The 15,000-nt window shown below is 40.0% G+C and overlaps 1 protein-coding gene across 1 annotated transcript in view; it reads left to right on the top strand.

The window, feature by feature from the left end:
- The window catches only part of LOC138003723 (lysine-specific histone demethylase 2-like), an 82,204-nt gene that overhangs the window by 67,202 nt on the left and 2 nt on the right, over positions 1–15,000 (top strand). The window contains exons 20-21 of the mRNA XM_068849938.1: positions 10,222–10,371; positions 13,201–15,000. The exon at positions 13,201–15,000 is cut by the window's right edge and continues 2 nt beyond it. Of these exons, the coding sequence (XP_068706039.1) occupies positions 10,222–10,371; positions 13,201–13,311 (261 nt within the window). The 3' untranslated portion in view covers positions 13,312–15,000. The remainder of the gene's footprint in view (positions 1–10,221; positions 10,372–13,200) is intronic.

The following is a 15,000-nucleotide window of genomic DNA, read 5'->3' on the forward strand; positions in this document are numbered from 1 at the left end:
CTTTTAAGTTGTGTGAATTAGATGTGAAAAATCTTGTGTAAAAAAAAAGGGTAGTTAAACGTTGCTCACCGCCCCATGCGCAGCAAGGCTTTGCTTGAACAAGCCAACACGCTTCCTTGAGGTTTCTGGATTTAAAACTAGCATTGTTTGTGGCATTAAACCACCCCACCACTTGACGAGTGAAAGACAGGGTGAACTTGGCAGTAGTGGGCTCAAGTTGACTGCTGGACAGGCAACTGGTTCTCGATTAGATTGCAGGATCAAGACAGGTTAACGTATTGTGAGGAATAAATAAACCCACGGTAGCTCCGCTTTTAGGCCTGGCTAAATCTATATATTGTAGAGAATATATGAAATTTCGTATAATTGGACTTAGGTTATGTAATTATTTTAGTGGGAAAGTGATTCATCGAAGTGAATGGAGCAACTGCAAAAAAGAAGCCTGAAGAAACTGCGGGCTCATGGGCTGCAATTTTTTTTAAGACAATGCAACCATTTAATTGTAATGGCCTTTTTTACTGCAAGGAGGGGAAGTTTCTTCGTAACCACTTTTGTGATGCCACGCAACGCTGTCCCCCAATGAAGCAGTCCGGCACACTACAAAAACAGCTTATAACGAGGACTAATGGCGGGGAGTATAGTATAGTGCGGAAAAGATGACCTTAGCAAAAACGCGGTCCATCTGGTTCTGGAGTTGTATGTTACCAATAAGACATGTTTATCGATCCAACAGATAAAGTTTTGGAGATGCAAACAAACAGTTCTTGGTGGAGACGGAGGGCTTATTCAAGGAAGTAAGTACATACATTAGTGACTCTTATTGCATACTCTCTTTTCAACGGTGCATATGTTAAGTGATCATAATTTTGTTATGAGTTTTCTTTTGTTTTTTCGGTGTTGAACGGCTTAAGCCATTGGGTAAGCTGATGGCTTCCTTGTTACGGGATATTGTTCTTGTTTTGGTGATTGTGTGGTGAGGAGAGGAAAATGGACTGTTTGGATATTTCAAGGCTGACGTGCTGTTGAATGTTGTTCGAAAGGGCTTTGCAGATGTGAGAAACGAAAGAACGAGGACAAGAAGCGGGGAGGAGGCAAGGGAGGGGACGTTTCGCGAGGACGAGGTTGAACTGCATGTTTACGAGGGATTTCATTGAAGGTGGCTCATGAGAGGGTCGTGGCAGTGGACCTAGATCTGAGTATTTTGGGAAGAGCACAGCAGGATATGTTTTGGCTGCTCAGGAGCAGACTTTGCGCGCGAAGTTTTTTCGTGCAACAATTGAGAAGGAGGATGGAGCATCCAAAGTGTCGTATGCTGCGATGCGGTTAGTTTGGCGAAATTTTTGGGATGTTTGTAGGTCGCGGTTAAAAGGGGTACTTTTACCGTGGTTAATGACCATTTTACCACGGAAAACTGCATTTAGTGCGTGTGACCGACATTTCCCTAGGTCTATTCCCGTGGTGAATTTCCATGGATTCGTCAAAAAGATCAGAAGAAGGCGTCCATGACATGTAAAGTGGTAAGTTGGAGGGGGTGGTTGGATGCCGAAGGTACAAGGGCCAATCACGATGCTGGATGAAGTTGTAATTAAATTTCAGCCAATGAATTGCGGGAGATTGCTTTTTGCCTCTGTAATCTTCGTAAAGTGTGAACGCTGTGTTACCACGGTATTCAAGAAGCCCAATTGTGAGGCACCACGGGATAATTTACCAGGGCAACTGGCATTTACCATGGTGTGTGCAACGGCACTTATATGCGGCGAGCCTGCCCGGTTTGGTGGGCTCACCCGCTTGTCTGACGGTTTCGGCTATTGTATATGAGAAGGAGGGCTGACCCTTGCTTGATGAGACTCACCCGGTCTGAGGTACCGAGATCCGGACAAGCCGGACTGAAAATTCCTGATACAAAGGGTAATGGCCCGGTTTTGCCGGGATGAAAAATGGTCCATGACGATGGGGTTGCCTTGAAACGGCGCCAGATTTTGCATCAATCCACAGGATTATTTTGGAGCTTTTGTTTTAAAATGCATTTCCTAATTATAAATAGCTTTATAGAATTACAATTCTCGAGAGGTCAAGTTGCCCTGCGTTGGGACATAACGAAACTTGGATGGACTTTATAGCTTGAACACAAAGTGCTGCAATTTCAATTTGAAACCTGGAATTCAAGCTGTGCTGCCTCCTCTTTTGTAAAGTATCCTCCATCTCCTGGGACCAAAATGAAGACTTTTCCGCAGTTTTCTGGTGATCACACCCTTCTACACCATGGCTTTGGCATCTTAATCTATAATATTGCTCAGAACCTGGATATCAGGCTTCAATTTTGAAGTAAAGAAATGCAAGCATAATCAGTGATAATATTAGAAACTTTTGCTTTGTGTTTGTCAGATGCGAAGCATGCGTTTTCTTTGTGGTCTATCTTTGTTTGGCGCGAAAGCAAACTTCGCGAAGGCCATATTCGGAGTTTTGAGGACTGTCTTAGTAGCTACTAAGATTACATCTTTATTTGAAGCAGCCTTTCTTGGAAAAGGCACAAACAAATATCAAAGTTGTTTCTTGTTTCCCCTGATTGTCTTAAGCTTTTGAGTTGCCCGCCCCAAAGTATTCATCAATTTCAGGATTAGTAGTTAGTGATAAATCTCGAGGGAAGACAAGAACCTTTTTTTGACTAAGAAAACTATCCATCTTAACGGTCAGGATACTCCTATTTTCTGAGGATGGTTTCCTGTTTAATTTGATCACATCTATTGACTTCTTACATTCCAATACCCACTGAGAATGCTACATTTTTATGTCAGAACTCAAAATGACAAGGAGAAATGAATTTTAGAGATGACTTTGCCGTTAAGCTAGCACCACTTGCTCACTTAAATCGACTAGTTTGCTATTTTTTTTCCTACGGTGAAAGAAATCGATTACTCTGGCGACAAAGTTGTCATAACAAGCTATGATGGAAGGATATTCTCTGCAGACAAGGGTAGTACATGAGCGTTCCTGCTATTCCAAAGATTAGCTGATTGTTACTATTGTTTGTCTGGTTCTTGAGGTTCGCGATGGGAAAGACTTCATGCATATACCCACCAAGAGTCCCCACCTACGTAAGGCACGCTAACTTATTCAGTTTCAAGAAATTCAGTCATCCATATCAGTTTACCTTCATCTATATCTATTTACATTGCCCAAGACGATAGGATAGATGAAATTAATGACGGGCTGACAAAATGTAGCCTCGTAATGAGATACACCCACATGTGTAGACGTCACAAAGTTTCCCTTGGCGCAAACACTGGCAACCCCGACGACAACCCCATTCAAACATTTCTACTTAAAACCTCCTTTAGTAATGCGTTCGATGAGGGAGAAATGTACCGACATGCATACCACACATTTGTGTATTCTTTGATCCTGTTCGTGCAGCCTGTTTCGTTTTTTTTGTGACGGTTCGATGGCCAAGAAATCAAGTTCGGTTGTCACTGAGTGTGAAAGCTCACTTTTCTGTATTTACCAGAAACGGCTCACAGTTCACGACCAGCTTCCTTCGTGCAGTAACCTAAATCCTCAACAGATTTTGTATTAACATGACAATTTTTTATTAACAGTCAATGCTCTGAAGTCCGTTTTGTGGTGATTGCTGTCTAACAAAGGGAACCTTTTCTTTGTTCCCTTGTTTTAACATTTGTATCAAGTGACCTCGATGCCTCGTGCAATGCGCATGAACTCATGACAATTCTGTGTTCACAGGTGATTGTTACGGTGCCTTTATTCGTCTTGAAATCTGGGCGGTTGAAATTCATCCCAGACCTTCCCGAAGTAAAGCAACTGGCGATACAAAATCTTGGAGCAGGGACTAATAGAAAAGTGAGTATTTGATAGTGGGAGGACATCGCAGGAATCAGTTCAAACCTTGTTGATACGGTGGATAAATTCGATGGGGCTAACAGAGCGAAGCGTCCGGTGGGTCATTTTTGGCTGCCGGGCGGCGTTGCAATTTTTACCTTTCGTAACCAAGCGATGTCATTTGGACGAGACAATTTTCACTGTTAAGTTTGTCGTTGTGCACGAAGTGAGTAAAAAAATACCTTAATCTAGGACTAGAGTAAATGTGAGCGTATGTCACTTAGAATTAAACAAAAAACTTGAGGAAAAAAATTAGAAAAAGTTGATCGAACGATTGTCGAAACTCGGCTCAAAGGCTTGAGAGCAAAAGCACTTCTTAACTTCTACACTACCGAAACAACGGCTACAAGTGGGATGGCAATTTTAAAATATTTAAATGAAAGTAATTCTAACAATTTCTTGAAAGCTAAACGAAATAATCAAAAAGGTTTGGTTACTTAAAATGGTATCGTTTGTTACGAAAGGGAAAAGAAGAAGAAGCGATACGGGCGGTGTTGTATACGAGCGCTGGAAATTTATTCGAGTGCATCCTACAAGTTCAACAAAGTTAATCGATTCTGATTGAGACGTTTTGGGCAGTTGGATTAATCACTCTCAAATTATACTTTGCAGACCCAATTATGTTTCCTCTTTTGATGGTGCGTGGATTAAAATATCTATATTTATTTAATCGAGTCCTTTAAACGGGAATCGCATAAGCCAACAAATCCCAAGTGCGTGGACATAGGAGACTCGAACCTGGAAATGTTGATTAACCCGTCAGCTTGAACCACTCCACCGCTAACTGCTCACGGGACAATATTTGTAACATTGTTTGATAATGCTGTGTTATCAATCCGGGCAACAAACAATCTTAAAGTGAAGCTATGGTCACTCTCCTCGTAGTTTGATGTCATATCTGCGCTTCATTTTGGATCCATTTTCGTATATTCAGTTTCATCGTTTGAAGGCTAAACATTTTAAAATAAAAAGCTTAAGTCCTAAATTATTAATCTAACTAACTTAGGGCCTAATTTAATCTTCAGCCGCGAGTATTCTTATGGAAGACTGTGAAAAGCCAAATAATTTTTTTTTTTTGGAGAATGTGTCTTGGTTGAAGCGGAAAAGAGCGTCTTCCTTTCGAGTAGTATCCAATCCACGGATATGATTTTTTTTTTTTCTTCCCTATTCTCCTCTCTGCTACGACACGTTCCTGGGACACAGTGTCCTAAATTAACGTAAAATTCCAAGCAAATACACCCTTATTTCTCGCCAAATGGCCGTACCATGTTTAAGGTATTCTTTTGTTTGCTTGCAAAATCAGGTGCCCATTGTTGCCTCGTTCTTAGCTAAAAATTCATCAAAGATATTTACCTTGAACGAGGCAACAAGGGCTAATTTGCAAGAAACAAGATTCCTAAAATTTTTGGGGTGGCCATTTTGGGGAATAAGTGTGATTACGAATTAGCGATAAATCGAAATTTAAAGACAGAGATCATGTTGGAAATTTTTTCCCAGGTGTCTAGAAGAGACAGAGGACAATTAACTAAATTGTTTCAGATAAGTGCGAGTATCACTTCTCACTTTCGTCTCAACTTCAAATATATACATTAATTTTATTTGATTCATCGAGTCCTTCAAGGGAAACACATGAGCCGCGACAAATTGGCCTCAGAACTGAGTGGCTTCGTAGCTTCTCCCTTCCGCCAATTAAAGTGAACATAACACTCAAATATTTTTCGCTCCCAATATAAATTCTCGCCATCCAAAGCAAACATACGGCACCATTAATTGCTCAGATTTTGTGTTTTTCTTTCTGTGCCGTGGAACGCCACGTAAAATGGAAGAAGTAAGTAACAGTAATTTAGGCACCCACGACCGTGATGCGAGAGGCATGGGTATATTCCTGGAATTATATCACAAAATGCTTTGGCATTCCTGTTTTTTCAAAGCAATTTTGCATTGCAAAGCAGCTTGTGACGTAAAAATTGATAGACCCATGCCTCTCACATCACGGATCGTGGGTCCAAATTACTTTTACTCTTTTATTACTGTGCGCGTCTGCATGGCAGAATAAAAAGCGAAATTTTGAGGTGGGGATGGTTTAAAACATGTTTGCTTTTGGTGGATGGCAACCACGCACGTACTTGCTAGGGCCAAATTCAGGCTAGCGCGTTTTTTAACCATCCTCAAACTGGACATTTTCCCATTTTCATTCTCAACTACCACGAAGTACAATCTATCTCAAACCTTCAAACCTACTTATGTAGTAAACTGGAATTTAGCCTGACACACAAGATGGCGGGTTTCAGCCACTTTACTTACCAAGCCGACCATGGGTAAAACTGCAACCCAAAAATACTATATATTACAACTTCAGAGAGAGGCATAGCAAAGAGTTGCACTCGGATCGATGGTTCTCATTTGCAGCTTTTTTTCGGATCTCAACTAGGACTAAACGAAGACAAAAAACGCCAAATGTCAAAATGTCGGAGGCAATCAAAAGACATTAAAATTATTATAAAAGGTACTAAATTCTAAAATGTACTTTATCAATGTTAATTCAATATTGCGACGAAAGGATTTTCCGCAATTTGCCTTTTATCAATGTTGCCCACCAGCATAAACCATGGCTAATTTGCATGACAATTTGAAAACCAACATGGCGGCTATCGTGAATAGGGCTATTGGCACCTTAGTTGGCGGTGTCTGGTGCTGCTGCCTGGGCGCATGAAAAAGTTTGTTCAAACTAGTGCCAGTGCCCGTGTGACGGGGCCAAATCAAGACAAAATGGTTGCTATTTAAATGAAAACGACATGCAAAAAAATGATAGTACAAGGAAAATACCCAAACCGAATGAAAGTTCTACACAACTGAATGCAGTAATAGAAATAAAACGGGAAAAAAAAAACGCCGATTTCACGTGCAATTTGGAATTTAGCTATACTCTTGATGTTTTTTGAAGTTTTTAAACTGGATTCCCTTAACTTTAAAACGTCTCTCGGAGAACCTGTTGATTTGATTTGTATGAGCTGGCCGTTGGATTTCTCATGCGATTACAGTACAATTTGAACTTTGATTGCAGGTTGTTTAAAGTTCAATGCAATTTTTGGGAGAAAGTAGTGCAAGATGCAGACTTTTTTGGTCATGTTCCAGAATCTCCTGAGGGGAGAGGTAGCTGTGGCTTTTTTATGATCTCAGCAGTAAGGTGCGTAGCTTGGAGCATTCTTTTCCGTAAATGTTCGTTTTACCTTTCAGTAGGGCAGGGGCTGCAATTGACGGATTATCTTGAAAACAATTAAATTCTCTTATTTCTCAAATCCAAAGTTTATAGGCGTAAAAACCGAGTGACAAAATTTTAATATTGAATTCATAGAAAAAGCCTTGTAATAATCTTGGGGCTTTTATTTAATGATTCACAGTTCGCGTTTTTAAAAACCAGATAGTTCAGGACAAGGAAGGTTAGATTGAGTAGAAAATGACCTAATCTACTCAGTAGTTTAGAATCGAAGCCCAAAATAATAATTCCATAGACCACTTTCATAAATGGCGACCACTTTTACATTCTTTTGTCTTCATGTTAATGAGACCTACTGCCCTCATTTTGAAACCAAATTCTTTGAAATTTGCTTGTCGTATCGAGGCTAGAAAGGCTTATTAGCATTAAAACAAAAGAATATTTTATTTGGTCGCCATTATGAAAGAGGTCCATGCGACATACCAACTCACCCTCATGCATGCACACACCGCATTCCAGATGCATTCTTAATTAATCAATTCAAATTGTGACGTCACTTTCGGCACTCCGATCCGGCTCTCTCGTGATTTTTGAGTTGGCACAAATAACATCGATCTCATGATAGTGTTACGGCTTTCCCAAGGCAAGTTAAGTCCTGTTGGACCGGGTTGTTAACTGTATCAGTGGCCGGGGAGTTACGCCGCTGTTTGCATAATAAGCAAGAAAGGCTACTGATATCCCACAAAACGGATGTTGCGTTATAACACATGTATTCCGTAATTGTTTTTAATAAAATTATTAGCAACAAGATAACAGTCAAAGTACTTATACATTCGTTACTGAATAAATATACAACTACTTTCAAATGCCTCGTGTCGATGACAAAACAGGAATCGAACGCACCTCACTAATCCTTGATTACTCCTAGTCTCTATGTAATAAACTAGAACCTATCAAATTTTAGCCCTAGTTTCAAGATGCGAAAATGTGTTTTTATCAATGGAAAGCATGTAATCAGAGAACTAAGAAGCTTTTGTGGCTTATAGCTGGGGTTGGAGGGGATGGAACTAGAAACTACAGTTTGAAAACGTGGATTAACTTTTTTCTTATTTGGCACGATTAAAAACACTTTTAATTAAATTTTGTAAGGATAACAGCAGCGTGTTTCTCTGATGCTCCTCACCTCTTGGTCTCTATATAAGTAATTTATTAGGCTAATTTAGCCTGCCAAGAGGCTCTCAGCTCTTCGCGGGCCAAGCGAGAAAGATTCTCTCCTACCGCGAGGAGGGAGCCTACTCACAACACTGCAACTGTGGGGACACGATTCGAAGTAGCACTTTCTCTGAGATTCTCGTTCGTAGCATACTTGCTGTGTGCCTAGACAGCGTAGTCTGGGAACTCATTAATTAAGATTTAATACCCTTAAAAACAGAATTATGAACAGTTATATTACGTCAAATGAGGCAAATGCGAATTTTTTCCAGAGCAATGAAAATACTAAAAAGACGAGCCACGTGTTGATGACAGTGTTAAGTGGTGAAACAGCTTCCCGTGTGCAGCAAATGACAGACGAAGAGGTGGTGGACATGTGCATGGTGACTCTACGGAAATTATTTCCTCATGAGGTAATAAGTATTACGGTCAATATAAGTTATATGCGATGCAAACGGATAAGAAGTTAAAACAAGTTTAATTTTCATCGTCTAGTTTGTTTCCAAGATATAATTACATTTTTAAATATATATATTTTTACTACACGCGTAGAGCAAAAGCTAATCGAGGCGTGTAGAGAAAGAAAAATATGGAAATGTTAAACTACAAAAAGGACGTCGCAGAAAAAAAAAAATTCAATTATAGTAGACAATCACAAGCGGGACAATGATAAGGAGGAAAAATAAAAAGGAAATTGGAGAGGTCAAATTCTCGCAGCCATCTTGGTTTTTTAATTGATCGCATTAATTTTTTTCTTAAAAACTGACAGTTTCATATACAAAAACAAAACAAAGGAATAAAACGACAGCGGCACAAGACCAAAAAAACACCTTATACAAGGGAGCAATATCTGGATTAAGGGTGCATTCCTTGAGGCGAGGCATGCATCATCGCAAATTTATACAAATTCTTTAAACAGAGGACGTCTCGTTATGTTTCGCTCTGTACCTAGAATGCTTCATGAACAGGGAGGCGTAATTAGAAATTCTCAGCAAGTTTCTCAGATTTCAAGTAAAAATGCTAAAGGTGCAAGAGAGCATTTTTTATGAGCAAATGCAAAGCTACAAATGATCTATATCTATCATAAACCAACGAGTCTCTCTTCCTTCTGTGACAACCCTGCATGAACGTTGTCCGAAAATGTGCATTTGAAAGAACACTGTGACATATTGTTGCTGTGTATCGCCCATATGTAGCTGGCGTTGCGATCGTATTTATTGAAAGAAATCAAAAATTTTGTTCCAAGCATTAAGTGTAATGGACCTGTATTGCGAATTTCAGCTCAGCACATTTTCGAACCAGTTTAAACTTGGCAAAATATGTTGTTCACTTGACTGGAAATACAATCGATGCCCATGTTCGAGTTCCCCTTTCAACTTGCCCCCAAAAAGACAGAATTAAATGAATTTTCCCTTCCCTTTTGGCTTGGTTAAAAATTCTTTTGCAAAATCAGGGCTTAAATTTCAATGCAAGGCTACAACATTGTTGGTGCAGTCATGTGTGATGAGAACAGGTTCACTTGTGTCGGGTATAGAGCCAGTATTTTGGCGAGCCCTAGAAGACTGGGTACGGAAAAGTGGCTTCCCTCGCCCCATTCTTCTTGCGCGCTTCCGCCGCCAAAATTCTGGCTCGATACCGAAAACAATTTAGTCTGCTCAAAGGCTATATGTGATTAAATGCAGGATTTGTCCAGAAAGCTTAAGCCCGCGGACTGCAGTTTCAGCTAAGACTGAAAGAGCAACTTTCGGATGGCAATGAAGTACATGTTGTTGGAGACATGGAGTAATTACAAGGGCTTCCATGAAAACCCCCCCATTCGATGATAATTCTTTTCTTGTTTTGTCCAAAACATGGAGCAGAGTTTCAACATTCAGTTTTGTTTGACATTTTCTGTTTAGATTCCAGATCCAGAAGCTTACTTGGTAACAAACTGGGGAAGGGATCCATATTCTGGAATGGCCTACTCCTATATTCCTGTTGGCTCAACTGGAGAGGAGTACGATCACTTAGCATGTGACATTGATAACAGAGTGTTTTTTGCAGGAGAGGTAGGTTTGGCAGTTAGCTGAAGTCTTGGACGCATCTTTTGGGGAAACTCGTACTTACACATGCGATTTTCTTTTTTGACATTTTTTTTTAATCATTAACTGTGTTTATTCAATTCATAGTCAAATTTTGTTGTGTGAGTTACTCCTGACGGCTGTTTCACTTTCATCAAATTGGTATCCGGTCTACTTACTTTATAATTAAAACATGGCAGGTGTCAGCGATTGCGTTATCCCCGCGCTTTGCGCATGCGACCACCCAAATCAACGTTTCACCAAAACACTGAGACAGTGAGTGCTCACAAAGTTCCGTTGGAGAAGTGGGGAACAGTCATTGCCATCCCTCAAACATTCCTCTTTTTATTCAACCTACACGCCGTTCCATTTACTTCTCAGAAACAAACATTTTAAACATTAGAGAAGACTCGGACGGACCTGGGTCGATGGCTTCTCATAGCGGTTTCCGATATCCACTAGACTAACGAGGAAAAGCTCCCGGAAAGTCTCTCTGCTCGGCAGAGGCGCTCATGTGTGGTCCCAACGGTGCCAGCAGTCGACCTTCCATGCACTTCCCGGCTTCGCGATCCTGCGCCAATGTTCGTATTTCGTGAGGAAAGGGGGGATTTTCTGGGTTGATTAGCTTGGCAGCATACTCATGGAATATAACTTTACGTCCACCAGGTCTTGATTTGCCATGTGTCAGATTTATAGTATTGACATAGTGGTATCCAGCAAAACAAGTGAAAGCTAACCGTCTTCAAAGTGGTTTCTAGACATAAATACTGCAGATCAGCGTGGCTCAGCTTAGAAACGCTATTTCTTGTTGAACTAAAGCTCTAATAGGCCATTTTCGAAATATCAATATTCAGCTTGATAGTGAAGCAGAGAGGACAAAAACAATAGAAACAAGTTGCAATGAATGTGAAAGATATTAGCATATCATCCACTTTCCTTTGGCTTTGTTCTCTAAACCTCTCTTTCAAGCTGAATTTTAATATATCGAAAGTGGTTATAGGTGGTTTCAACTGACGTCACAGCGGCCATGTTGGTACACAGAACAATAGAGAGAGAAGTCTTTTGGGAATTTGAGTCTATTATAATGCAAAACATGGGCCATATTTGCTATTCTTTTGTACACTAACATGGCCGTCTCATCACTTGATTGAAAACCATCTATTCTGTCTGTTTTCATTCTTTTACAGCGGTAAGCTTGTCATATTAAGATGAGATATTGCGTCGTGTAATTGCTACGAAATGTCCAATGTCATTTTGAGTGATGGCCGTGAGTGTTGACCTGGAGAAGTGACTTGGTTTATCACAGATGAACTTGATAGGTTGGAGCTCACCCTCGTGATCATCGGCTACGATGGTTTTACCTTCATAAAGGAAAAGCCTTGCATAAGAAGCGAGCTCAATTCCATAGAGATTAATTTGGTGAAATAAAGATGCCTGCCGTTACGGCAGGTACAAAACACAGGTCACAGGTCACAGATCATTGTTTTGCCAATACAGAAAGTATCCTAAACATTCATAAAAGCTAACCTTTAGGCCTAATTAGGCGTAAAGAAAAGTTTTAAGCCTGATGTTAGCTTTTATGAATGTTTAGGATACTTTCTGTATAGGTAAAACAATGACCTGTGGCCTGCGTTTTGTACCTGCCGCTGCCGTTACTTTGTTCTGGGACACAGTTATGGCATCGTGTGAAAAGTCGAGAATTTGCCTTCACGAGAAAGAAGGCACTGCCAGTAGGAGTTCACTAAAAAATAAGCTTTGAAATAATTTGCAACCGCCACATCACCGGCATATACGATCTTTTCGATCTTGAAATAAGGGTGCCAAACAGCCCGGGCAAAAACAGCACACTCATGACTCGACAACAAACGGATAAAACATACAAAATTGCCTTTAGTTGTGAGTTTAATTAACTCTTTCTCACGACTTATCTTGGCTTCTTTGAGCGTTTAGACAATTAATGACGCGACGCAAAATTCACTTGTAGTCCTATAGTGATGTTTCTCGTGACGTCACCCATTATTATTAATATGCCAACCAGGACTTAATTGGATGATAAAACAATGGCTTTTGTTCCGTGGTTGTCAAATTTGAATATCAAAAAGAAATGTGACGTCAATGTTTGTAAACAAGAAATATCGCTATTCTTGGGTTTCACTCACGTGATCAACAGCCATGTTTTTCAACGAAAACAAAAGAAGACGTTAGCATAATAATAGCTTTCAATTCCCGGAGGATTGGATCGGGATACCAACATGGCCGCCATTTCATTGTTTGGGGACACCAACATGGCAGCCGTGACGTCATGTGAAATCCAAGAATTGCAATTGAAGGAGACTGCGAGTAGTCTCTAATTTTTAATCCATCGCCGAAATTAGAGACCATTCACAGTCTACTATTGAAACCGCTTTCGCTGAAAATGTTTCGCGTAGGTGGAAAACGTTTTTCAGTCTTTCAAGATCAAGTGTCGAACCAGCCGTTGGAGTCTACCATTCTACTTTTTTCATGTAAAAGTAGTACCAGTCTTGATGATCAGGGGTGAGAAGCGGCGGCTAGTCGTTAAACTTTCTGTCAACAAAACCTGTTTCGTTAGTCATTTTAAAAAGTCATATCTGTATACTCTCCTCACTTATCGTTATATGTATCGGAAGAGATACCAAAAATGTTAGAGATACAAACATCCCGAAAGGGGTAACTGTGCAAATTGAGAAAGGGATGCCCATATCACCAGTGATTTAAACATGGGGAGGATGCCCATCCGTGACTGACAGACTAACAAAAGCAGTGGAATAAACATTGTGTTTTTGCTCTCTACTTCAGGCAACCAATCGCTGCTTTCCGCAAACAGTGACTGGGGCTTACTTGAGTGGTATAAGAGAAGCTGCCAAGATTGTATCATCTTTGGAAAGCAGCGCGACCTGGAAAAAATAAGCTAAAGGTTCCATCATATCTACAGAAACTGTTGCATCGGAAGCTTTGAACCCAATATTCACCAAAGGAGATTACCAGAGGGACTCCACCGGGCTTAGAGATTATATGGTGACCTTAGAATGTTTGACAATAAGAGATGTTCAGTTTATGATGACAAGATTTCGAATACGTATGCAACACAAGAGTATGATACGTTTGCTTCAAAATTTAAATTACTATAAATGATTATCTCAATGTAGCAAACAAGCTCCCCGTCGAGGAGAGATAGGGGACTCTGCTTGCATGATTGTAAAGTACAAATTTGGTTTTTATTTAAGAGAGCGATGCTACGTATGGCTTCAATCGCGTTTGAAAAGACGTTAATTCACTGTGGTTGCCATTACTTGAGCGATTTTCGTGGCTTGGTCATCGCGTGGTTCGAGAGAAACTTATTTCGGACGAAGCCAAGCCTTGCTGCGATTTCATTTGGCCTCTGCTGGTCATTAGTTCTCTGCCAAGTTCTTTCTGATTCTATAGCGTTCTCTTTGTTATACAAAGGTGATTTAGCAGAGCGGGCAAGGCCCTTTCAAGTTCTCTAAGAGGAACACTGAGTTTATGGTTTTCTGATCCACGTTATTAAATGTGTTTTTCACGATTCTCTAATATCAAAAAGTATAAAAATTTATTGCGAATTACTGCTTGTTTTAATAAGTACATATTGGTACTGATGTGTTATGAGATTCTATAAATAGACCTTATTCACGATGGCCGCCATGTTGGATTTGCTATTATCATGCAAATTAGCTACACACTTCTGATGGGGCACAAGTTCGAGAGGCTATAACGAACATCTTAGCCACGCAGATAACTTGTTTCACGTTCATTGAATGTTTATCACCTAAGTAGTAAAATAGAATGATTACCTCTTTAGTGAAAAATGAGCAGAAAGCGAAGTAGAAAGTCGAAATGTCAAAGGCAATCAAATGGTATAAAATTATCATAAAAGTTACTTAATTCTAAATTCTAAAATGTACTTTTAGCAATGTTATTTCAATATTTCGACGAGCTGATTTTCTGCAATTTGCCTTTTTTCCAGTGTCTGCCCCCAGCATAACAGGTGGCTAATTTGCATGACAATTTGAAAACCAACATGGCGGCTATCGTGAATAAGGCCTATTAGCTTGTTAGAGGTATCTTTTACAGCATGGGCTACTTATTGACTGCAGAGAGCTTGTTTCTTGTATCCAATGCACGTTTGCACTAGGAATTACTTAGAAGAAATATTTTCACAGCCATGCTGTGGGTATGAGAATAATATGGTTTTCAATAAGCGGTGATTGTTCATCTTGACTGGTGGACGAGAGCTGAATTGAACTATTACCCAGTAAAGTAATTTGATGACTGCTCCTTTCGTTTCGTGTACGCATGCTGCAGGGCAGCACTTGTCTTTAACTCAGACATGTTTTTTTTTTCATTCGTAATCACGGGTCTTTATTTTGTACTGAGAACGATGGTGCTTTCTTGAGCATTTTCCTTGTTCTCCATCAAAGGCAAAAACATCCATGACATTTACTATATTGTTAGTTGGCAAAAAATTAAGGAGTAATTTTACATCAATTGCAGCGTTTTCATCCGCTATATTTTTGCATTATTTATGACGTTGACGACATTACCGAAAGTGAACATTAAAAATGCATTTTATGTCCTTGG

This window comes from Montipora foliosa, chromosome 5 (assembly GCF_036669935.1).
Source record: "Montipora foliosa isolate CH-2021 chromosome 5, ASM3666993v2, whole genome shotgun sequence".
Classification (NCBI taxonomy): Eukaryota; Metazoa; Cnidaria; class Anthozoa; order Scleractinia; family Acroporidae; genus Montipora; species Montipora foliosa.